Source organism: Marmota flaviventris, chromosome 1 (assembly GCF_047511675.1).
Source record: "Marmota flaviventris isolate mMarFla1 chromosome 1, mMarFla1.hap1, whole genome shotgun sequence".
Lineage (NCBI taxonomy): Eukaryota > Metazoa > Chordata > Mammalia > Rodentia > Sciuridae > Marmota > Marmota flaviventris.
In genome coordinates this window covers 45561269-45586121 of record NC_092498.1, presented here as the reverse complement: position 1 = coordinate 45586121, position 24853 = coordinate 45561269, and the positions used below count along the sequence as shown (strand labels likewise).

General features: G+C 34.2%; 1 protein-coding gene across 1 annotated transcript; it reads right to left on the bottom strand.

Moving 5' to 3' along the window:
- Window positions 1-7927: 7927 nt before the first annotated feature.
- Ankrd7 (ankyrin repeat domain 7) lies at window positions 7928-22018 on the bottom strand. The gene is made up of 7 exons (XM_027926300.3): window positions 21692-22018; window positions 15424-15535; window positions 15089-15262; window positions 14179-14285; window positions 13509-13646; window positions 10746-10850; window positions 7928-8012 (listed from the first exon to the last, which is right to left on the bottom strand). Exons 1-6 carry the CDS (start codon window positions 21892-21894, stop codon window positions 10817-10819), a joined length of 768 nt encoding a protein of 255 aa, XP_027782101.2. The 5' UTR covers window positions 21895-22018; the 3' UTR covers window positions 7928-8012; window positions 10746-10816.
- Between the last annotated feature and the right edge of the window lie 2835 nt (window positions 22019-24853).

Genomic DNA, 24853 nt, shown 5'->3' with positions numbered 1-24853 from the left:
ACACTAATACAAAACACAGATTGCCACAGCATGTCTCTCCTTAGTTTCAATCTTCATCTTCAAATATCTTGCATAGAACCCTCTATTTTACAAAATGAAGCAGCACTAGGATTGGCCACTAGATGGCAAACAATTACACAGGGAAACAGTAATAGTAAAAAATATTTTCTAGTATTATAGATTTTGTTAGAAAGAGAAGGCAGAGTTTGTTTTACAAATAAAACAAATACCAAAAAATCCTAAAACACCATAAAACTTTATCCAGAAAATAAAAACCTTTTCAAATTCCTATTACCTTGCAATTAGGTATGAGAGAACCATGATGAAAGAAAGAAGGGAAAGAAGCAACGGAGAAGGAAAAATAGAGGAAGAAAAATGAAATGTTACATGAAGAAAATTCTTCTTCATTATAGGGATTAAATAAGAGGCTTGTAATTATTCACCACTAACATGAATAATATAAATATATGGCATAAGTAGCTCTGACAGTAAACTTATCTAGATTATAAAGTACTCTAATCTCTTACAAACAATAGCTCCACCTAGAAAAGCTATATGAACACATGAAGAACGCATATTCAAATATGTAGTAGTTCAGTGAAAGATAAATAAAATGTTGGTGGTGGAGCTGATTACTACAAGAAATCACCAATTTAAAGTTTTGTGAACCAAAGCTAAATCAATTGCTCTATTATATGCAATAAACATATTTATAGTCAATATTCTGAATATTCATGTAAACAAATAAGAAAAAGTGGGAAAGGAGCAAAAAAATTGAGCAAACATTTAATACCCCCCTCCCAAAGAAATCAAATAGCATGCTGGTAGAAGCATAAGAGAAGCACAGGGTAGATGGATAAGTAAATTTTCCCTTTATTTATAAGAATATAAATTAGACCCAAGCCTACTGAGATCATCTGGGAACATGTACCTTTAAACCATTCATCATTTACTCAGAAAACCCACTTCTAGAATTATACTCTAAGAAAATAATTAGATAAATATACAAAATCATCTGTTAAAAGGCTCACCATAATGTTATTTGTTATACCCCAAATTGGAAATTACCTAAAAGTTTACCACATAAGAATTAAAACTAAACAAGGCCATATCCATTCATACCATAAAATATCATGCAATCATTATAATTTTGTTATAAAAGAATAATCCATAACTTGGAAACCTACTTATAAAAAATTGCTAAATGAAAAAATTTCCAAAACAAATATGATCTCATTATTACACATAGCCATACTACATATAAATATGTGTGTATGGATATATATATATATCCATACATATATACTATGTAGACATAAGTCATATATATGGATACAAATAATATATTTCTAAATTATGCTAATATAGATCTGTGATGTACATCAGTGCATATAAATCTTTGCCTTATTTTCTCGTAATTTCATTTAAGCATATTCCAAGTTGTAGAATAACCAAAGAATGAAGATACACATTGAATATTATAGTTTGTGATCTAGAGTAGTCCTATAAGTGAAAACTCTTTATTCAAACCAACGAAAAATTAATCTTTCTAAAAATGGATTTTTTGCACATGTGCATCCTTAGAATTATTTCTGAAATATTATCTCAAAATGTTAAAATTTATTATGTTCTAAAAAGTATAGTGAATTTTCCTAAAGTATTAAATTAGTGTGAATATCCTTTTCATCTTCTAAAATTTCTAGGTTCAAAAATGCTTCACATATGTATGATAAAAGTAAAATCTAAGCCAGATTCCTAAGTCCCTAAATCTCTTCTCAATGACATTTTTAGAATTTTAGACATTTTCTAGAAGAAATAATTGTTTAATTCTTTTCAACCCCAAAAGGATATTGTGCATCTAACACCTAACATCATCATGTGATTCCAGTGGTTTCATTTTTATCTGTTTTCATATTTTTATAGAAGCAAAGCACAAAAATACTTTTCTTAGCTGCTCCAATGGCTCCCAAATTTTCTTGATGAAAACTAACTTCACTGGCTTGGAACTGTCACTGCACACCAGTATCTTTGCTGCCAAAGACGTCAGTCTTGATTTGGAAAGAAGTAGGGATACTTGCCATTGAAAAGTTGTAAACCCTGTTTGAAATGCATGGGGAAAGCCTGAAATTTTGCTAGTATAAGGCTTTGGTTATGGTTCAGGACTGGACATGGATCAAATAGAAATACAACAAGGCCCCATGAAAGAGTCAACTTAAGTTCTTTCCATAAACCTCACTTAATGCCAAAGTGCATGGGAGAACAGATGGAACCCAGCAAGCTAAAATTAAGACTTGAGGACTGGCTAAAGCCTCAAATGTGTACCTCAGCCCACAGATAGTCATTTGGTTGTCTGGAATCCTTATAAGCTGTGTCTGAGCACAACCACTGCCTAAACTGTTGACTGATCACTTTATTTTTTAAACAAAGGGAGAACCTAAAGTCAAGCAAAAACAGATAACCAATTAACTAATGATAAAAAAAAGGGACTTCATAGACACATAAGTAGCTACACACTGTATTAAAGATAAATTCTGCAGTTTAAGTTCAGGCAAGCCACTAAAACCACCTTACTGTTCAACCCTAATGTCTAAATGTCCAGTTGTTAATCAAAAATAATTAGACACCAAATTCTTAGAAAACTTCAGCATCAAATAAATAAGTTTTATAGCCCATTAAATGAAATAGGAAACTGTGGGTTCAAACTTACATAAATAAAGAAGTAAAAAGTTTGATGAGGAATGGAAACTTCATATTGTTTCAGAGTAATTTTCAACCAGATACATTTATTACAAAGGGGAAAAAACAAGGAATAGCTTTATATCGAAGAAGCCTAAAAGATATTCACACCTTAATCAAGTGATCCAAGTAAACAGTAAATTGAAATGAGGTGCCACAGAAGAAGATACAGGGAGAAGAATGCTACACTTCTGGAATAATACCACCAAGACACACAACATGGATCCAATCATAAGGAACAATCAAACTCAACTCAGATATTTTTTAATAAAACAGGCCTGAGGGCTGGGGATGTGGCTCCAGTGGTAGCGCGCTCCCCTGGCATGCGTGCGACACGGGTTCGATCCTCAGCACCACATACAAACAAAGATGTTGTGTCTGCCGAAAACTAAAAAATAAATATTAAAAAAAAAACAGGCCTGAAATTCATCAAAAGTGCCAACATCATAAAAATGAATGAAAGAACAAGGATGCACTGGCAAGTGAGGAATAAACAAAAGGAATAAACAGGGGCAACATTTGATCCTTTTGCTATCAAGAACATTACTGGAACATTTAGGAAAATGTAAATGAAATCTGAGAATCACATGGCACCTCTGTACCAATTCTCTAATTTAGATGGTTAAATTATGATTAAGCAGGAAAATATTGTTTGGGGAAAATACACACAAAATTCTTAGAACTGATACAACATAAGGTCAGCTACTCTGAAAAATAGTTTAAGAAAACAAAATTCTTCATAATATGAAGACAACTCTTTCTCTAAACTTGATATTGTTTTGAAATTTTAAATAAACAATCAGTAAGTAATACCCACTCCACTTCTTCACCTCTTAACTACCACTCCTGTGGTAGGCAGACTAATGGCCCATAAGGATATCTATATCCTAATACCCAGAACCTATATTTATAGAAAAAGGGACTTCAAGCTGTGATCAGACTAAGAATGTTGGGATGACAGATAATCCTGGATTATCCAAGAGGGTTCAATGTTATTTCAAGGGTCCTTACAAGTGAAAGCGGGAGGTAATAGAGTAAGAGATCTGAGGACTGAAGCAGAAGGTCAAGGTGGTGACGGCCACAAGCCAGGAGCAAAGGATGTGGGCAGGGCAGTATCTAGATACCAGAAAAGGCAAGAAAACAGATTCACACGCCCCGCCTCCCACACACTACCTAAATATCCAGAAAGAAACGTATCCTGCCAACATTTTGGTTTTAGCCACCTGAGATCAATGTCTTATTTCTAAACTCCAGAATTGTGATATAATCAGTGTGTGTTGTTTTAAGTCACTAAATTTGTGGCAATTTGTTTAAGCAACATTAGCAAACTAATATAATTCGTATGAACACAAATATCTGGTACTTCTTTTAAAGCAAGGTAATGCCCTCAACCTGAGAAAGATTCATTTACTTTTTGAAAAGGACTGCAGAATAGAGCTTTAATCTTATGTAGCACATAAGGGATTTTGTTCCCCTGGCACCTGGGAAAAGAATCTTTTGTGGTGAAAGTGCTGATTTGGGACTTTGAGAATGTGCTTGGTTAAGTGCATTGCAAATGAGATGCACACTGGGGCAATGACAAGTCTCCTGCAAGTTTCACTGGCAAGAAGAGAACAACTGTTTTCCTTCATAAAAAAGAGACCAGTGAGGATTACACGACTGAGCTGAGAGGGACAGTTAGGAGAGGGGAAGGATCTGGTATCAAGGAATAGGGGTATGAGGCAAAGAGACCATTTCCTGGGTACTGTATGAATGAAATGCCAGAAGACCCATGTTGAAATCGCCCACGGTTTCTGTCAATACAGAATAATTTGTTAATTCATCAGCTTTTTGTTGAGTCAATACTCTCAAAATTTCAGTGACTTAAACAACAAATATTTCTTATTAATAGTAAGAGCCATATACTATGGCTCTTCTGAACCTTTCAGGGACTGTGAATGAATTATGGGTTTGTTTGAGCCATCTCAAGGGAGGGGGGTTACTTTTCTGAGAACTCTCGGTGATATTCCACCGACTGGAGACTGCTCAGACTATGCTGACACCCTGCCCATTGGCTCAGACAGCCCTAGGTTCAAATGCAGCAACCAGGAAGTAGAGGAGGTGGGCCATAACCTGCTAAGCCCCACCAAGTTGTCTTTGCCATCTTCTTCCTGTTTCCCTCAGGAAGTCCTTCACTCTGAATCCCATTGGTGTTCCTACCCATTTAAATAAAATGCCGGTTCCATTTTGTTGTTAGTTCCAGTCTTCATTGCTGGATCATCTCATTGTGCCCCTGCTTTTCACTTATTTCTGTGTTTTGTCTTTATTCATTAAATTTCTTATACCTTTAATATTTCTAATCTGACTTACTGTCCAAGTTGTTCAAGGGAAACTGAGTAAATGTCATGTGGATTGTGATAGGACCCAGCTGGGTTTCTGGTACCACCTAGGTTTGAACTCGTATCTGTACCATATATGTCCACTGCGACTCAGGCTTAAGAAGCAGATGCTATCTATGCACACTCATCTCAGGGAAAATGGTAAGAACACAAGAAGGTAGGGGCTCCTGTTAGAAAAGGCAAACTGTCACTTCCACCTGTATTGCTTTGTGTCATGGCAAGTCACATGGGCCAACTAAGTCAGTAAGAAGGAGAAAAGGATCAGGGAGGGGAGAGTGAGTACTTGCTGAACAATATTCCAATTTATTATAATTCCATAACACTAAGGAAAGGGACTCAGAGTAGAACCAGTTAGCACAGAAAGTGGCAAATAGGAGACACCAGGACAACACAAGATGGTAATCTTTATCAAAATTGGAGGGACTTATTCTGGGTGAAAATGTAATTAAAACAAGCTACCATTGTAACCCAGGTAAAACTATGGTCCCAGGGTTTCTGGAAGACAGCAGTAATCCCAGCAGTTTGGGAGGCTGAGGCAGGAGGAGGGCAAGTTCAAAGACAGCCTCAGCAATGGCGATATACTAAGCAACTCAGTGAGACCCTGTCTGTAAATCAAATACAAAAAAGGGTTAGGGATACGGCTCAGTGTTTTGAGTGCCCTGAGTTTAATCCCTGGTACCCCTCCACCCTCCAAAAAAGAGAGCAGTGTAGCAACTTACCCAGAGATAAGCTGGTGTCAGCCTATGGAGGCTTCAGTGAGATACCAAAAAGAGAAAAATTTTCTGTACATTTGTGTGATGGAGCTGGACAGGGTCGCCACCATGTTCATAGAATGCCTTTGAAAATGAGAAAAAAAGATTGCCCTTTCTTCCTTTGACAGACCTGTGTCACGGCACGTGGTTTAACCAACCCCATCTGCTCCCTCTACAAAAGTGTTCTAAATCTGCACAAATTTATAATTCTAGTTGGCTAAGAGAAGAGGGGGAGTTAAAGTTTGAGGACTTCAATTATGTAAAAGTACATTTCTTCAAGCTGTCCACATGAGTGGGAAAAGCAATCTATTTACACGGCTGTTAAAAGGAAATATGAATATTCATGTAAAGTTGGATATGTATTAGTTATTTTCTATTATTAAACTTCTGAAGGAAAAGTAAATATGCTTTATTTTAGATATTGCCATTCACACTAAAAAGTAATTTACCTTTTGACAATATTCAATGTAAATACTTGAGATAATTTACAAAGAACTGTGTACAGAGGTATTACAATAATGGAGAAACAAAGCTAACAATTTAAACTCAAGTCAAGTATCTGCACTATACCTGCACTATAACAAATGGAGTACATAGTTTCCCCAAATGGATAGTCAACACAAACTAAATAATACACAAGATTCTTTTTCTGTCCCATCTAATTGTTTTATTAGATGTCCTATGTCAAAACTGCATCCAGTCTTCACAGCCTTCTTCAAATCTCCTCTACCTCACCAATATTAACCTGAAGGTGAGCCCATAAATCATATCTCCCTCTGATTTTTCAGTGTTGTACTGATGTCTCTATTATAAAATTTTGTTATATTTGAGCAAGTTATGATTGGAAGACCCAAAGAAACTCTTCTCTCAGGCTAGGTTAAATTTTTTTTTCCTTTTTATTTGAAATTATCCCCCACCCTTCCTAACCTACAGTAGGTAGTTTACCACTCCTTCTTATCCACTTTTGGCAGAGGTAAAATTCACTTACATAGTTGAAAAACCTGGAGCAGACTAACCATTTGCAAACTCATTGAGGACAGAAAATATAGGAAATATTTTTCATCTTGGCTCCCCAGAATATAATATGGAATCCAAATCAGAGTTCTCAGTCTCTGTACTATGGCACTTTGGGCCAATTACTCATCATGGGGGGCTGTCCTATATATTGTAAGGTGTTTAGCAATATTTCTCCCCAGTCTTGACAAACAAAAATCTCTCCAGACATTACCAAATGTATCCTGGGGGAGGGGGAGGCAAACTTTTCCCAATAAGAAACACAGTATAAAAAAAAAATGTTCAACATCTCTAGTAATTAGAGAAATGCAAATCAAAACTACTCTAAGATTTCATCTCACTCCAGTTAGAATTGTAGTTATCAAAAATATAAACAACAATAAGTATTGGCAAGGATGTGGGGGGAAAGGCACACTCATAACATTGCTGGTGGGACTGCAAACTGATGCAACCACTCAGGAAAGCAGTATGGAGATTCCTTGGAAAACTGGGAATGGAACCACCATTTGACTCAGGTATCCCACTCCTCAGTTAATACCCAAAGAACCTAAAAACAGCACACTACAGAGTTGCAGCCACATCAATGTTTGTAGCAGCTCAATTCACAATAGCTAAACTGTGGAATCAACCTAGATGCCCTGCAATAGATGAATGGATAAAGAACTTTGCTATATACACACAATGGACTATTACTCAGTGTAATAAAGAGAATAAAATTATGGCATTTGCAGGTAAATGGATGGAGTTAGAGAATATCATGCGAAGTGGATGCTAATCCATTATGGGGAGGCGTGGGAAAATGGTGGAACTTTGATTGGGCAAAGGGGGTATGGAAGGCAGCATGGGGGCAGGAAAGATGGTGGATTGTGATGGACATTATTACTCTAGGTACATGTATGACTGCACATATGGTGTGATGCTACATCATGTACAATCAGAGAAATAAAAAGTTGGCCGGCCTGCATTTGTGTATAATGAATCAAAATGCATTCTGCTGTCACATATACCTGATTTAAAAAAAAAGAAAAGAAACACAGACAAAAATCATAATGTAAATTAAATATTTATTGCTGTGATGTCAGGAACTTTCAGGAGGTTTCCTCCACTTTACTTCTTCCAGTATCACCTAGGACTAGAAGGAAGGAATTCAACAAATATATTTAAATAAATGAATAGTTCAAATAAGTTGCAAATATTACTAAAATTTTCATTCTGAGCCATTAAACATGGAGTTTATAAGGATGACATATTCATCCATTCCTGAGAGAGATTTGAGGTGGTATATTGGTTAATGACACAAATTCTAGTATCAGACTGGCTAAGTTTAAATCCAAGTATATGGGTTTCTATCCAGCTTTCAACTTACTAGCATAAACCTTTAGCAAGTCATTAACTATGTTGCACATCAACGTCCTTATCTTATAATGAGGATACAAATATTTCTACCTTCTCAAGACTGTGTGAAGTTAGGATATGTAAAGCTCTTAGAAAGTGTCTGACTTTTTAATTATTATTATGCACTTAGAAGACTGAATACCTACTATACACCAGAGATTTTTAAAGTGGCAGGAAACAAAAAATTCAAGCTATCAGAGTGTTAATTCTAAAAAGTAAAAAGGAGAGAGCAATGAAAAGCAACTCGATTAAGTTACAGCAGGACAAAGCAGCCACTGAGGTCCTGTGTGAGAAGAGGAAGCTTTCCTAAGTGACAACTAAAGGAAGAGTCTTCCAGGGGAACAGTCCTGAAGCCAGGCCATGCTTAGCATGTTTAAGGTATAGCAAGGAGCACAGTGAAAATTGCACAAAACATATTGTGGTTTTTAAAGAGAAAAATGTAAAATTGTAAATTCTCTTCAAGGGGCAAAGAAAGAAAGCAGATGATTATCAAAACATTCCAAAAAGTTTAACACATGATTGTTTGGGTGAAAAGACTATGGGTGATGTATTTTCTTTTTTTTTCTGTCATACCTAAGTTTTCTAAATACGTATTACTGTAATATTTCTAAAAAATCAAAAAAGCTTTATCAATGACAGTAGTTATAAATAAAATTGAATTCCCATTTACAAAGTATTGCATGTGATTTTTCCGTTACTCTGTAGCTGACATGTTAGAATTTTTATTTTACTTCAATATTTTAATACATGCCTAACACAGCTTACACTTATGATTATTCTATTTAACATTTTGACTACAAATTCTTCCCCATCTATATTCAGAATATGAATTGAATCTTTTCAACTGAAGGTTCACAATGTAGAAGTTTGTCTCTAGAAATGTCTTCATGTCTAGGAAGGTTAAAGAAATTGTTTTCCATTTAACAAACTTCTCTTCAAATGAGTAGCTATGACAGTTTACTTAACTGCTCTTATAAAACAGATCGTTCTAATTTAAGGAAGAAATAAAAAATTTGTGAAAATGAAATTATACACCTAGAAAAAACAAATGATAATGATAATGACTTCATTTATATCCAAATAGTTTCACTCCAAACTTATTTCTTAAATCCTATGCTTCAGCTACAACACAATTATAATTTAGCAATAATACTCCTAATTTAGTCATTTTAAGAAATGATTAAGTTGCCCCCTTTTCAATCTGACAGAAATACAAATTTTAAGTTTCTCACCTTTTGCAAGACTTATTGGGAATTTTCTTTACCCAATATTTCTATTATGCTTCAAAATATATAAAGATTAACCATTTGTTGAAAACTGGAAATACATATTGCTAAGAAGAAATGATAGGGGGTAGTTTTAAATGTTCACCTGCCAGAGACAACTCAAATATAGGAGTATTTTTTATATAGTTTCTACTGCTTTTGTTCACTTAGGAAATGAAGTGTCTATCACAGAAACTCTTTATCTCTTATAGATGTGTGATTTTTTTAAAGACATATAAGTAAGGAAAAATAAGAGTATGTGCAAAGAGGAATTCAAGGAAATTCTTAAGTTTACTCTCCTGGAGTCAACAGGGACAACTGTTGTAAGCATTATCTTTATAGATCTGAGGAAATAGAGAGTGTGAATAATTGTAACATTTGTATGATTTACTGCCACCATGCTCCTTCCATGGTCTTTTTTTTCATGCTGTGGGTGAAGATTAGGGTAGGATTATGGTTGCTGGGAATGCAGAAAATAGTTGCAAGAATTGTTGTTCATTCAACAAAAAAAGTCAGCATATACCAATGTTTTTAAAAGCTACATTTTAAATAGTTATGGGTATTTTTTGAAAATGAACACCAAAAATTAATTTAGTAGATGCAGGTAAACTGAATTCTTCACAGTGTTGTTGGTTGGTTGGTTGGTTGGTCGGTCAGTGGTCCTGGGATTGAACCCCAGGACAGCTTTACCACTGAGCTACATCCCCAGCATTTTTTATTTTTTTATTTTGAGACAAGGACTCACTATGGGAGGGGTGGGTCTCACTAAGTTGCTGAGGCCGGCCTCAAACTTGCAATTGTCCTGCCTTAGCTTCAGAAATTGCTGAGATTATAGATGTGCTCTACCACTCCTGGCACAAATAATGTTACTTAACTGTAAAGTTTACATAAAGAATTGGTACATATTATATTAAATATTATCGAATATATTTATCTGAAATGTCTCATGCAAAATTTGGGTATTTTTATGACTAGTCAAGAGACTATGGATTTAAAAGGATCTTAATCAGTCACATCTTTATATTACGTTTTCAGTCAATACAGTGTTAGAATATTTCTAATCACAAATGTTCTTAAGAGCAATTTCAAAATAGAGAAAAATTTAATTTTTGAATTTAAAAATATTAATTAGGAAAGCTATTTCTCTTCCTAAAATCAAAAGACAGCAACAACAACAAAAACTACTTGCTCAAATACTAGCTTACCTTCCTTTAGCTCTCTTGAACCACAAGTAGTGACCATTGTTGTATCTTCAGAGTGTTTGTTCAACTGTCTTCTACTTTTCATAATTAGCAGTTAATTGATGATATCTAGTCACAAAGAGAAAACATGCCAAAATTCCAACAGTCGTAAATTTCAATTCAACTCATATCATCATCAAGTCAAATTTTTTTCCTAGTCTATCACATATTCCCTCAAGCTTCCTTGCAAGCCTACCCTATTGACAGACACCATTTTTCCCATGCACTCTCATTCTCTGACATTTCTTCTCTTTCTGCTATCACGAATATAAATTTTAAGAGCCACTAACAAAGTAGAAAAAAATGATTTCATGTTATACTTGATGCATTCATTTGCTAGGGCTGTCACAACAAAACACCAGTCTGGATGGGTGGCTTAAACAGGAATTTATTTTTTCACAGTTCTCTAGCCTGGACATTCATAATTAAGGTGCTGGTGGTGCTGTTTCCTTTGAGGGCCATAAGGGTATGATCTGTCCCAGGCCTCTCATTTGCAACTATTACTAAATGTAGATGCCTGTCATCTTGCTTCTCCTCACATAAGTTGTCCCTCTGTCCTTATCTCCTCTTCTTAAGACACAAATCAGATTGGATTAGGGTCCAGCCTACTAGCCTTAAATTGATCACCTCTTCAAAGGCCCATGTCCAAAAAAGTCACAGCCTGAGGTACTGGGGTTAGTGCTTTAACATTAATTTCGAGGATGCATAATTCAGTAGATTGTTAACAAAGTGATGATTTAGGTTTAACAAATTAACTTGGTCAGGGACTAAACACATCCAGTAAAGAATACTTTTCCTCCACTCCCCAAAATGTTCATTTTAGTCATTTAATAATAGGCTTACAGTTTCAGAATTTCAGTGCCAGGAAAGAATAGGTATATGAGTTCAATCTAACTTTAAAATAAATATTATTCTCGCATCTAAGACAGTTCCATTTATTTTTTAAAACTACATGAGAAAGACTGTCTAGGCTTCCACTCTTACTAAGCCACAGAACCTATAAACCAGGGAGAAGTGCTAACAAATGATGCTAAAAAGTGGAGGCCATGTGTTTAAGTATGCTAGATAGGCAACAGCTACTCAAGCAATAAAATCACAACTGTGGAAAACTTAGTTAAAATGAGAAAAACAGAGAAAAAAAAGGACAGGGGGAATTAGACTGTCCCTTAGAAAAGTTATTTGCAGCTTTTATTAAATGCTGAGGGTACCCACATCCTAAAGTTAATCCTTAGTCATTATTAGTTACCTCTCTTCCCTTTTACTTCTTCAAAGAAATATATATATAGTATATTTCTCAGAATTTCAACACTGGAAATATGAAAACAACATTGACAGACTAAAAATTTCCTAGTAAGCATGCTTCTATTTATTCTTAAATTAATGATGGAACAACTTAAAAAAGACATTGAAGGAAATGAAAAATTGTGAGCCCTCCATATAAAAAAACCAATAAGGTTTCATAAAACTTGTACATGTAAGTAAAGTATTTATTTTTGACTAATAGATACATTACTAAAAAGTCACATGTGTCACCTAGTTTCACATACTAAAAAACCTTTTTATGTGTTGGGGAATGTCCATATTTAAAAGGATCAGTTAGAGATCTCTTTTACAAAGTGAAGAATCTTTTTAAAATATGCATATTCACCAATAATTTATCTTTTTATTTTCATTTAAATGTGTGTGTATGCATGTGTGTATAAAAAACCTAGGTAAAACAAGATATTCATGTCCAATATTACAAAGAAAAAATACTATATTCAATTAGGGTTCATATAGTTAATAAAATATGAGTTTTTTAGTGTCTTAAATTAAATTAATTAAGACTTTAAAAATAAATCTTTTGGGGCTGGGGATGTGGCTCAAGTGGTAGCGCACTCGCCTGGCATCATGCTTGTGGCGCTGGGTTTGATCCTCAGCACCACATAAAAATAAAGATGTTGTGTCCACCAAAATTAAAAAAATAAATATTAAAAAATTCTCTGTCTCTCTCTCTCTTTAAAAAAATAAAAAAACCTTTGAATATGCACACTTTTTATGTGGAACTAATAGATTAAGAGATATTTCTAAAATATAAATAAAGTAAGTGAAAGAACAAAGCAGTAAACTAGAAAAAATAAACAAGGGGAAAAACTATGCATAATTTAACATTGTCTTTAAAATAAAATTATAAAAAATATTCTGTACATTGCTTGACTTCATTAAATTCTGTCCATTATATCTTATTTTTTCATTGATTTAAAAATTAGAAATGCATGTTCATACAGGAAAATGTTCTGGTAAATATATAATGAGAACATACTTAAGAATTCTGGAAATTTATCAAACTGAAGTTAGTTAATAAAATATTAATAATATTCAAAACATATTTAAAATCTTTACATTTGTAAGGTATAAAAACAATGAAAATACATTGTGTGAACTAATCATCTTTTGTCTAACTCAATTACCCATATGTTTTATTAATGGCTTATGTTACTGGTGTTGAGAATCTTTGTCCTTAGCCAATTCCCATGCCACTGGGAGTTCAATTTTGACTCAACTCACCTGTCTTTCTTATATGAACTGGAACCTTCAAATGTAGGAAATCAAGGATCTCTGGATTCATAGGTCAGAGTTTGTATGTGGTTACCCTTGCTGCTGAGCCTATTCCTACTTTGATCTTTGGGGTTCATTCTTTGTTCCTTAAGATCAAACATCACATGAAAATACATAAACACAACTTACGTAGTAAAACCATTAAAGGAAGCATACTCCTCAGCTGTGAATCCATAAATATCTTGGCAAGAGAGGTCAACATCTTGCTGAAGAAGAAGACTTACTAAACTTGTTGGTTCCTCACTGAGAGCAATCATAAGGGCTGTTCTAGAGTAAGAGATAAACAAATTTAGTCTTCTGAGTTTATCATCCTAATGCAGGATTTCCATTAGGAAAATCCAAGGCAACAATGTAAAAAGTAGGGCAGATCCGTCAAAAAAGGTTTGTCTATCACAGATTAAGGAGTCTAAAAGATAAGAATCCCTAAGAAACAGCCAGCTGCATGGACTTCAAGTGTCAGCTCCCTGGAAGGCTAGTGTTTTCAAGATGTCTCAAAATTCCACAGAAAAGAGTATGTCTGTGACCCTGGGTCTACTATCCCCTTTAAAACACAACATTTGATCTTCTATATAAATCTCCAATATTATTAATCAGTAATAACAATCTACCAATCTGGTCCAACTGTTGAATTTTATTGATTAAAAAAAACTGATTCTGAGAATCTTAAGTATTTTGCAGAAAATCATGTCGTATAATCTCATCTATCTTTTCCCAATACCAAATATGTGTGTGTACGTGTGTATAATTCTCTTAAGTAGCTGCAGTTATATGCAATATTATTTAGCTTTAGTAATTATACCTTTGATTCTTATCTGAAGCATTCACATCTGCTCCTTTCTTCAGAAGAAATTTTACCATATTTTCATTATTTTCAACAATGGCAAGTAGAAGTGGGGTATATCCATCCTATAAAAATTATTTCAAAGTTATTATTTAGAACATTGTGTAAGAATCAAGTGCCTTTTAAATTTCATTCTATTAAAAAGTGAGTGCTTATAAGAAACTTCTGAATATACACTTCAAATCTCAAAATATTTTTATACAGAACAAAATATGATTTCAAAGATCAAGAGAGCAACTTAGAGTTGAGCCATTTAAAAACTGAATTTCTATTTTAGGCTTGATTTAAATTGTGGGTAAGAACAGCCTGGAGTAATTAAGTGATGAGTACCTATCATTTAATTCACATTTCATAATGTAATAATTGGATTTCTTTAGAGCTTCACTTCTAGACTGGCATTAATTTGGGGCTATCAGACAAAATATCAGCAAACTCAAGTGCTAAGAGGCTTTTTAAAAAAATATTCATCAGTTATTCAAAATAGTTCAAAGGTGAGTTAGATTACTTTTAGTGTACTAACACCTGTTATTCACAAGTATATGAATAAAATAGAAAAAATGGGGCTTCAGATTTTATCAACACTCATTTATATGGTAATCAGATAGTTCTCATTTGATATGGACCTTTGAACAATTATGGTTAAATATGATATTACTTTGTTGGTCAGAGTTTCAGTCGGCAATTAAATGGAGACTTTAAAAAAGGAAAAAAATGTTATCAGTTTTTAATAATCTCTCCTTCTCCCCAGTTTCAGTTTGGAAAATTAATTCTCTATAAAACATGCATCACTATTAAATGAATTATCTAAAATGAATGTTCTCTTTAGTTGCTTTTTAAAATGCAAGTTTTTTCTTTAATAGAAAACTACCTTATTTTTAGCTTCCAGATTTGCTTTGTGTTCAAGTAGTTTTCTGACTAATGAGACATTTTGACCACACACAGCATAATGAAGAGCAGTATTATAATAAAAATCCACCAGATTTGGGTCTGCACCATGGCTTAGAAGAATAGTAGCACAATTCTCCTTTCGAAATTGAACCGCCTATCAATACAACAAGAATAGATGAGTAATCAATTTACTACTCAGGATATGATATATTAAATTAATGTTTAATACTATGTTTTAAAGCATGAAAATCAATAATAGTTAACTGAAAGAACTCAAATATATTACAACTGAAAAGGAAAAAAATTAGAAAATACCTTCAGTATAGATTTGTTTTCATCATCTTGAACATTTATTTCGCATTTTTTCTTAGTTAAGAGAGAGCTGTTATGTGTATATCCACTAGTACAGGCCAGATGCAAAGGTGTTCTATATCAATATAATGAAACATGAATTTAAATATAAGTCTCATTGGTAAAGTTTCTCATTATACCCCCCCAAAAGCTAAATTTATGTTAGAATATTTGCTTCATGTGCTTATTTATATTTATACAAAATTTAAATTAATTATAATTGCTTTTTACTGGATTTAAAATTATGTGAAAATGCTGTGAAGAGCAAATATTTAATATGTTCACTTAAGGGTAAACTGAACCCTACTGAGTTTAGAATAGGTTTCTTTCAAATGCCAAAATAGTATATGGACCTTAGAAATATGATAAGATTGGATATCACTATAAAATTTAGAAATGATCTCAAAACCCTCAAATATAACTAATAGATAACAGAGAGAAGAGACATTGACTATTTATTCAATGGCAAGCTACCCCTAATAATTGTATGTTTCTCTCTCTTTGTTCAGATATTAAAGTTGGCATCTGCATCTAAAAAAAATACAGTAAAAGCTGAAGTACTCTCTAAACTTTAGATGTAAACCTAATTTTAAATAATTATACTAATTTCTATTTCTCAAAGAACCCTACTATAAATAATCTACCAGAAACCAAGCACATATCTGTGAATTATGAAGAATACAAATTATACCCATTTGAATTTGGCAAGTTTTAGCCCAGACTGGCCCTTACTAATCTTTTATTTATTTATTTATTAAGGTTTATTATTTATTTATTATTTTATCTTTGTATTTATAAAATTTCATAATAAAGAGTATATATATGGCCCATGGTCCCAAAATGACATTTTTATGTCATTTTTTTTGCTTTACTTTAATTTCTCAGAAGTACTTCATAGGTGTCTAAACTGACCTGTTATTGACACAAAGGAGTAGCAAAAAGATGCCTCTCAAAGACTTAAAAATAAGATAATTTTTAAAAACCTAAACTAACAAAACCAGTATACAAAGACATAACTTACCACATATGCGAGTAAACTAAGAAAGTATGAAAATAACTTTCAACAGTTTTGGAATGCTATATTTCAGTCCAGTATAGTTGAACAAAAGGAAAGATTATAACATTTTGAAAATATAAAAAGCAGAACTCTAATCCATTATTCTTTAGATAAAAAAGACTTTACAGGAAGAAGAGGAATCAGTTTGAATGGCAGAATGGAACCAGAGTTTATTCATAAATAATCAACATCCTTCATGGAAAAGACAATCTAAGTTTAAGGAACACAAACTTCCTAGCTATAAGAAAGGAATGCTTTGTTGTAAATCAAAAAAATGATTTTTCAAACATTACGTCTAGATGAAATATCTCTCAAAACTACCTACCTTTCTTCGCTGTGATTTCATCCTTACTAAGCAAATTTCTGGTGACTAATTTGGTTTCTCAACAATCCTGATACAAGAAAGCGCTGGTTGATTTCTTGTTTGTTTGTTTTTGTTTTGATTTTAGTTGGTGTCAATATTTATGATTTGGATGAAGGATGAACTTCCATAAGTAGGATGAACTTCCGTAAGTAATTGTAAGCTTTTAGAGTCTTCCTCCAAATATACAGGGCTAAACAGCTTTCATCATATCTAAGACTTCTTCTTGTAATAGCAATTACATATATATTAAGAATTTAGTCCCAAGGAACTTTGGTGATTTCTATCTATCATTAGATCTACTTCTGTATAAACTCTGATTTTTAATTTATTAAACACAAAACAACAACAAGAAGAACAACAACAAAATAATGCTATACTGCTATCTCTAAGGAGAATGAAAAGAGTATTTGGCTAATCTCCAATATGTCTTCTTGTTGTAGTAACTTTCAGTCGCAGCTAGCAGCTATGAGCAGCTCAGAAGTGCTTGAAATATTCACGTTCCTTCAAGCCTGACAGGAGGGCCTGCAGGATGGGGTGAAACCATATACTCAACACCTGTGGTTAGCATTGCCAAACTAGTGGGCCAGGAAACCGAGAGTCGGGGGCTTCAGGGCATGAAATCCCTGACTCAGTAAGCCTCCTCCCTTAGGGACAAAGACCCTTCCAGATTGCTTTCCACCATGACAGCATTATTTAGAGTTTCCTCACAGTGCAGTTACATTAAGTAGAAGATGATTGGCTTATGGATATTGTCTTGCTTATGTATGATTGACGGGCATGCCCCACTCCAATACTATAACAGTTGTGTGCATTCCAAAAATAAACTGAGCTACTGGATGACAACTTGAGGTTTGTCTCTTGCCAGTTCTCTCACCAGCTCCCAGAGTCGGTGTGCTGATTCCACGTCTCTACCCCCAGTGACTGAGGTAGCCCAGCAACTAATTGATCACATCAGTGACAGGAACGTATGCATCTTCTAAAAGTTGATGTTGCACCCCCGTGGATAATTTTACTCTTCTAGTTGAAGTCTAAAACCTACTTTCACAATTAAATCCTTGATGTGCTCCAACGAACTTAGGGAATTAGCCACAAATTCAATCAAATAAAATAGCCATGAAGTATCCAGCTTTCTAAAGAAGTACTGAGTAATATATTTTGTGGTCTTTTACGCAAACTCTGGAAACAAGAATTAATCTGTTTTGAGCAAATATGGAAGACTATAGTGTTTGTAATATCATTAAAATCTTCAAGACAATCTTGTAAAGAGTTTTTACTTAGAATATTTGGCAGGTTTTCAAAGGAGTCATCCTGGTTTAAAAGACAAAATGTTTTAATAACATATGGGTTTCACATTTGCATTCATTTCATTTAAATTTTTAGGTTTAACTATCCTTAAATTTCAGAGTGCACAAGTGGAGTACGCAGCATGTAACGTTCTTGTGGCCTCTTTTCCAACTGTTTATGTATATACTGTATATGTATATGCTTTGAGGCTGAGTGTTTTCCACCCAATATCCAAAACAAAAATGTGGGCTGGGGTTGTGGCTCAGTGGTAGAGTGCTTGGCTAGCATGAATGAGAGGCACTGGGTTTGATCCACAGCACCACATAAATAAATTTAAAAAAGAAAATAATGAAGGTATTATGTCCATCTACAACTAAAAATAGTAAAAAAAAAATTACATGTTTTTAAAAACAGCTGAATGCAGAAGGCATTAATAGATATCTGAGAAATACTTTTAAATCAATATTATTCCATTTGCTAAAAATCCTCAACTTTTATCAATATATATTTATCCAGTGTAAGACTTTAATTTATATTGTTACTTAACTCACAGAACATATGTAACCAGAAATCTAAATCTAAAGGATCTCAAATAATAACCTAACTTTACACTTAAAAAAAAAAACTAAAAAAAAAAGAACAAAATAAGCCTAAAGTTACTAGAAGGAAATAAATAACAGTTTATAGGAAATAAATAAGAAGAAAATAAGAAACTAATATAAAAAATCAGTGAAGTTAAGGGTCTTCCATTAACAAAACTGACAAACTCTTAGACCTGAAAAAAGGAGATAATAAAAAAAATTTTTAAAAATCAGAAATGAAAGAGTCATTACAACTACAACTGATATGAAAAATATAAAAATGACCATGAGAGACTACTATGAGCAATTATATACCCACAAAGGGGTAACTAAGAAGAAATGAATAAATTCCTAACAACATTCAACCTACCAACACCAAATCATTAAGAAGTTAAAATTCTGTACAGAACTATATAACTAGTATGGATACTGAAACAGTAATCACAAAACTTCCCAACAAAGAAAAACCAAAAGCCATAGCCCTCATTGGTGAATCATACCAAATATTTAAAGAAGAATTAATATCTATCTAATACTAAAGAGGAAGACATATTTCCAAATTCATTTTCCAAGGCCAGCATTATCCTAATATTAAAGCTAGACAAAGAAACTACAAGAAATCTATGAGCCAACATCCTTGATGAATATAGATGCTAAAACCCTCAACAAAATTCTAGCAAACCAAATCCAGCAATGCATTAAAAGGATTCTGATATTTACACCTGAAATATAAGGATAGTTCAACAAACAAAAGGGGGGGGTCAATTAATGTGATCAACCACATTATCAGAATAAAAATAAAAATCATGATTTTCTCATTAGATGCAGAAAGAGCTTTTGAGAAAGTCCTTTTATGATAACAACAACATACTAGGAAAAGAGAGAAATTACCTAAATATAATAAGGGCATATAAATGAATTTGGAAGTATTTAAATGAATTTGGAAGTATTTCTTCCTCTTTAGTATTAGGTTAATATATAAAAGCCCAACTTAACAGTATTCAAAGTGTTGAAAAAAAAAAAAAGAGACACTGCCAATCAAGAATACTATACATGGCAAAACTCTTCTTCTAAACAAAACAACAACCCTCAAAGTTTTCCCCAAGATCAGGAATTAGGCAAATATGCTATTTCATGTAATATTGGAAGTCCTAGTCAGGGGAAAGTGACAAGAAATGAAATAAAAAGCATCCAATTGAGACCAGGGCAAAGGAAATGCAGTAGATAGCACTTTCCTGTCAATCTGTTGCTAACAGCCCTCCTTCTCCCTTTCTGGGGAAAGGGTCACACTTTCCAACATAAGCAATCCCCCTGGATGGCTCTCTTCCTGCCTTTTAGTCATGTAGGCATGAATAAAAAGGAAACCTAAAATCTATAAAGCAGCAGGACACCCCCATTCCCTCAGGCACCAGCTCTGGAACTCCTTCTTTCCAAAGGAATTTTACCCCTCTTCTCTCTCTGTTCCGTTACTTAAAAAAATTTTTTCTTGCCTTGGCATTTCTTGGGTGTTTAATCTTCAACACGGAAGGAACAGGGACTCAATCCTGATTTTCAAGACTGGCATCACCATCAGAAAAGAAGAAAAACAGGCCCTCTTTGCAATTGACATAATTTTATATAGAGAAAGGTGGAGTTATCAAAGGGCAAAAAATTTCAGTAAAGCAGGATGAAACTTTATCTCTAGGATAAACTCTAGAGATCTGCTGTACAACATTGCATGATAATGAAAATAATATATTGTACACTTAAAGATCAATTAAGAGAGTAGGTCAAATATTAAATGTTCTTACTAAAATAAATTCTGCTGCCCATCATAAAATTTGTAGATGGGGGCTGATTACATTTTTATTGATCAAGTAGTTGAACTTCCTGTTTTGAAACATTGCACTCTGAAGTACAAGACAGATGCTATAAATTACTTCTTATAGGGCTAAGCTTGTATATATACACCTACCTGGGAGTCCTTCTACTTATCAAACCAAGCTAAAGAGCAGCCCTTGAGTCTGGAGATAATGGAAATTTCTTGAAACATTGTAACTAAAGTAAGGTCAATGGTGTCACTGACAGTATTTAGTTGAATGCATTGGGTCAAGGGCCCTTTGGGCTATTACAGCCTCTGTGCTAAATTCCATGGAAATGAATGTGGTTACTGAAAATATGTCATGCTTATTCACCATTTTTATCTCCGAATTTAACACTCTGCTTTGTTTACATAGTGGTTACATATATTTGCCCCATAAATTTGTTGAGTAAATTAATTCAAAGCTAAGCAAATTAATGCTAAGGATTGTGCAACATAGAAAAGGCAAAAACCGGGGCTGAGGCTAGAGCTCAGCGGTGGAGCACTTGCCTCATACATGCGAGGCACTGAGTTCAATCCTCAGCACCACATAACATAAAGCTTTAAAACAAAAACAAACCAAAACAACAACAACAAAAAAAAAAAAAAAAAAAAAAAAAAAAAAAAAAAAAAACCAGCAAAAATCATCCTCTGTCCAAAAAGTTTGATAACAAGTTTCTTTTTAATGTATGTCAATTGTTGATGTTTCTAAGTCTTAAAATCTTAAAAAATACTGTCCTAGGTAGTTGCCTCTTCACTGTTCCTAGTCTTCCATTAGTAAAAGACTATATGGCTAAGGACAACCTATACCAGAGAGCCAAACAACAAAATGGGGCAAGGACAGAGGGAGTGCACTGAGGAATTAATACCAAGGGAGTTGTGGAGGAAATCAGGGAGGGCAGAAAGACCTTCAAACATGCAGGTAAGCATTCACAAAAAATTAAATAAGAATCATGGCCCCTGCACATGACCACTTCTCTGTCCAGGGAAACCCAGAGTGACAAGAGTAAAACGGCCCAGGCACGTCTCATTTCGGGATGGAGGGCCCAGTGGTCCCAGCGTCCCACCACTATGGCCCTTCCCTGAGGCTCTTCGGTTTTGCCCACCTGTGCTCTTTGTCCCGCATGTTCACGTCATGTTTCTTGAGCTGAAGGTACTCCTTCAATTTGTCCAAATCCCCATCAGAAGCGGCTTTGTGGAGTTTCTTTAAGTACCTAGTTCGGGGAGTGTAGTCCTGGCCTGTGGGCAGGCATGAGGAGCGGCTAGAAAACTCATCCTTCCTCTTCCAGAAGTTGAAAAGCTTCTTCATGGCTGTTGAGGTCCTTAGTCAGATCAGGATGTTCCTAGGGCTCTTTAACTGACCTCCTCCTGTGGCTCCACTGGCTCCCAGATACTCCAGCCCCATCAGAAATGCAGGTGTGTGCAGACTTGGAGCTGCAGGCTTCAGCCCTCCGTTGCCTGGTAACGCCCAGCGTGGTTATGACCTAGTTCCAGGACCGGATTTTCACCTCTGACCTTGGCCTTACTACCTGTTTCCTCTGCAATCTTCATGAGCCCTTGGGGGAAAAAAAAATCCTACTGACTTACAGACAGCCTCTTCTTCAAGGATAGAGCTCATGGCTTGAACTCTTACAAGATTTACCTTCTTCTTCTGCCTCCAACCTCCTCCCATCCTCGATTCCATATTACATGCTAATTTGTCTTTAATGATAACTATAATCCCTGGGTAATCTCAATTTCAAACACTCTGCCATCTTCCAGAATCTCCTTGTGTTATATTCTTATCTAAGCCTAACCATTGCTCTAAAGCTACCCCTAAAAGAAATCATATTCATGTATAAATGCACACATATATTCATGTGTGTATCTATGTACATATTTAATATATATTCATGAATATATTCATATATATTCACTTACATATGTATACCCTAAAACTAGACCTGAAATTAACTCTACCATTAAGTAGAGAGAGAGAGAAAGAGAGGTTTATATACATTTTATATATGTATACATATATATTCATATATACATAACTCTCAAAAATGATCAATTACTTTGACACACCCATTTCTAGTTATTCCTTTCTTATACTAACATGAACTTAGCTTATAGGATGATGACTCCAGAATTTGTAAGCCCAAAACTTATGCAATTTGAAGGTGTTCTCTAAGAAAAAAAAATTACAAAATTATAAATGCAAAATTAAGTACTGAATATTCATTCAGAATAATAAAATTTTAACATATTGAATTTTGTCACAAGTCCAGCAAATGAAGGATTGGGGAAATTATGCATCTTTAGCCTCATGATAACATTACCTCTGCCATACATTTTTTTACTCTGCTTCTAGGTTGGAACACTCTTTGTTCTTATTACTGTGGTCTGGTCCTCAACCTTATTTTTTTTTTAATTCTAAAACTCAACTGAAGGTTTTCCTATTTTAAGAAAAGTTGATACTATTATCTTTTCTTAAACAGTCTGTGTTTATTACACTTGCCTTTTATTCTCTGAGACTTACTCATTAGTGTTCCTAAAGAATGTCCTGCTGTAACCTAAATGTCCATTTTTCATGTTCATTGAATTTTACATGTGACAGTGGTTCTGTCTAAAATTCATCTCCTTCTTGCTGGAGAAAGAGATTTTTATGTTCCTTTAAATTTTGTCTAAGCACAGCCCACTGGGTTTGTATAGATTGCTCTGATAGTGCTGGTCACAGTCTCTACTGTGACTCCTATCCTCACTGTTATTAGTGTGTTTTATATCTTTCTCATACATCAGTGTAGCATTATCTTCAAGAGCAAGGAATATGCCTTCATCCTTTATATCCTTTCCCAATTACCTCACTGGGAGATGCAATAATACTTCCATCCCATGTGATCATGTAATTCTATTAACTGTATAAATCTTAAATTATAAAAATTTTTATATGTTGGTGAAAAATTATCAAGGCATGGTAAAACATGGCATGTAATCATGTGGGTTTCTGTTCTGTTGTTCCTGTGAGCAATGTGTATATCTGTGAATGTGTGAGTGGGCGTGTATGTTTTACTGTATCACTGTAACCTTGTATATGAAAAATAGAAGATACATTCAGTGGAATCATGTTAAAGAATACCTGACATTCTTGAACAGAATATTTGAAAATAATCTGACCTTATATGTCTTCTCACTCCCAAATAACAACCTTCAACTGTTAACCAAGAAAAAAATTAATAAAAGAAAGATTTGGTCATGTAAGCAGATGCAGATCACCTTGAACAGAAACACATTCCAAATGTTTCTAGGGGAAAAAATAGAAACTACAGTACCATTTATACTCAAGAAAAACAAAAGGAAGCCATACTGAATTTATATATAATAAAGAAAATGGTAATTACTTTATCCAAAGTTTTCCTGAATATCACAGTTCTAATGTCTTTTGGAACTGTTTCATGCTGAGAACAGCACATACAGAAGAACGTGAAATGCAGTTGTGTTCAGGGCTCTGGGGCTTTACGAAAATTTACTGTGTCTTTTAGGAATGATTGAACCCAGCACTTTATTCCCCAGTTTCAGTGACAAGTTCAGGCTCAATTGCTTTTGAATATGCCAAGTTATTAAAAACATGGAGAGAACTAAATGCATAGCTCAAAACTTTATAAATGGAGTTGGGAAGCAAGAACTTAGCCAAGTGTTACCATGAGAGATAAATAAGGTATTAATCCTATGAGCAAACATGATCCTTTCTTGAGGACTTATAGAGACCTCACTCAGCAGCCAAGCATCCAATTTAGCCATTTTCCTCAGTTTTGATTTTTAAACTTGCTGCACTATAAGTCAATCAAGCAGATTTCTCTACTTGATAGAAACAGATGACATAGCAGATGTCTTTGGACATGTTCTATGGGCTCTTAAAATCATATTGTAACTCAGTGACATCAAATCATTCTGATTTCAATAGAAGATCTAAACTATCTCCACTAAACTATTCTTAGAGCAGTCACTGATTTCTCATAAGCTTCTCCCCTAATGAGTCATATGCCTCACATCACATATCCAGGCACATTCTTTGGCTTCTCCACAGCCTACTACACTGCCCTGGAACAACTGAGCTGAGAACATAACAACTGGGTATATTAACCCTCATTAGAGAATAAAATAAAATATATATTAGGTGTGAAGATAGCCTGAGTTTCCAATCTGTGGACACAATTAGGGAGTACTATATAAAATCTCCATGAATTAATTGAAACATTTACGAAGATCTGCCTACCCCCAAATATGTG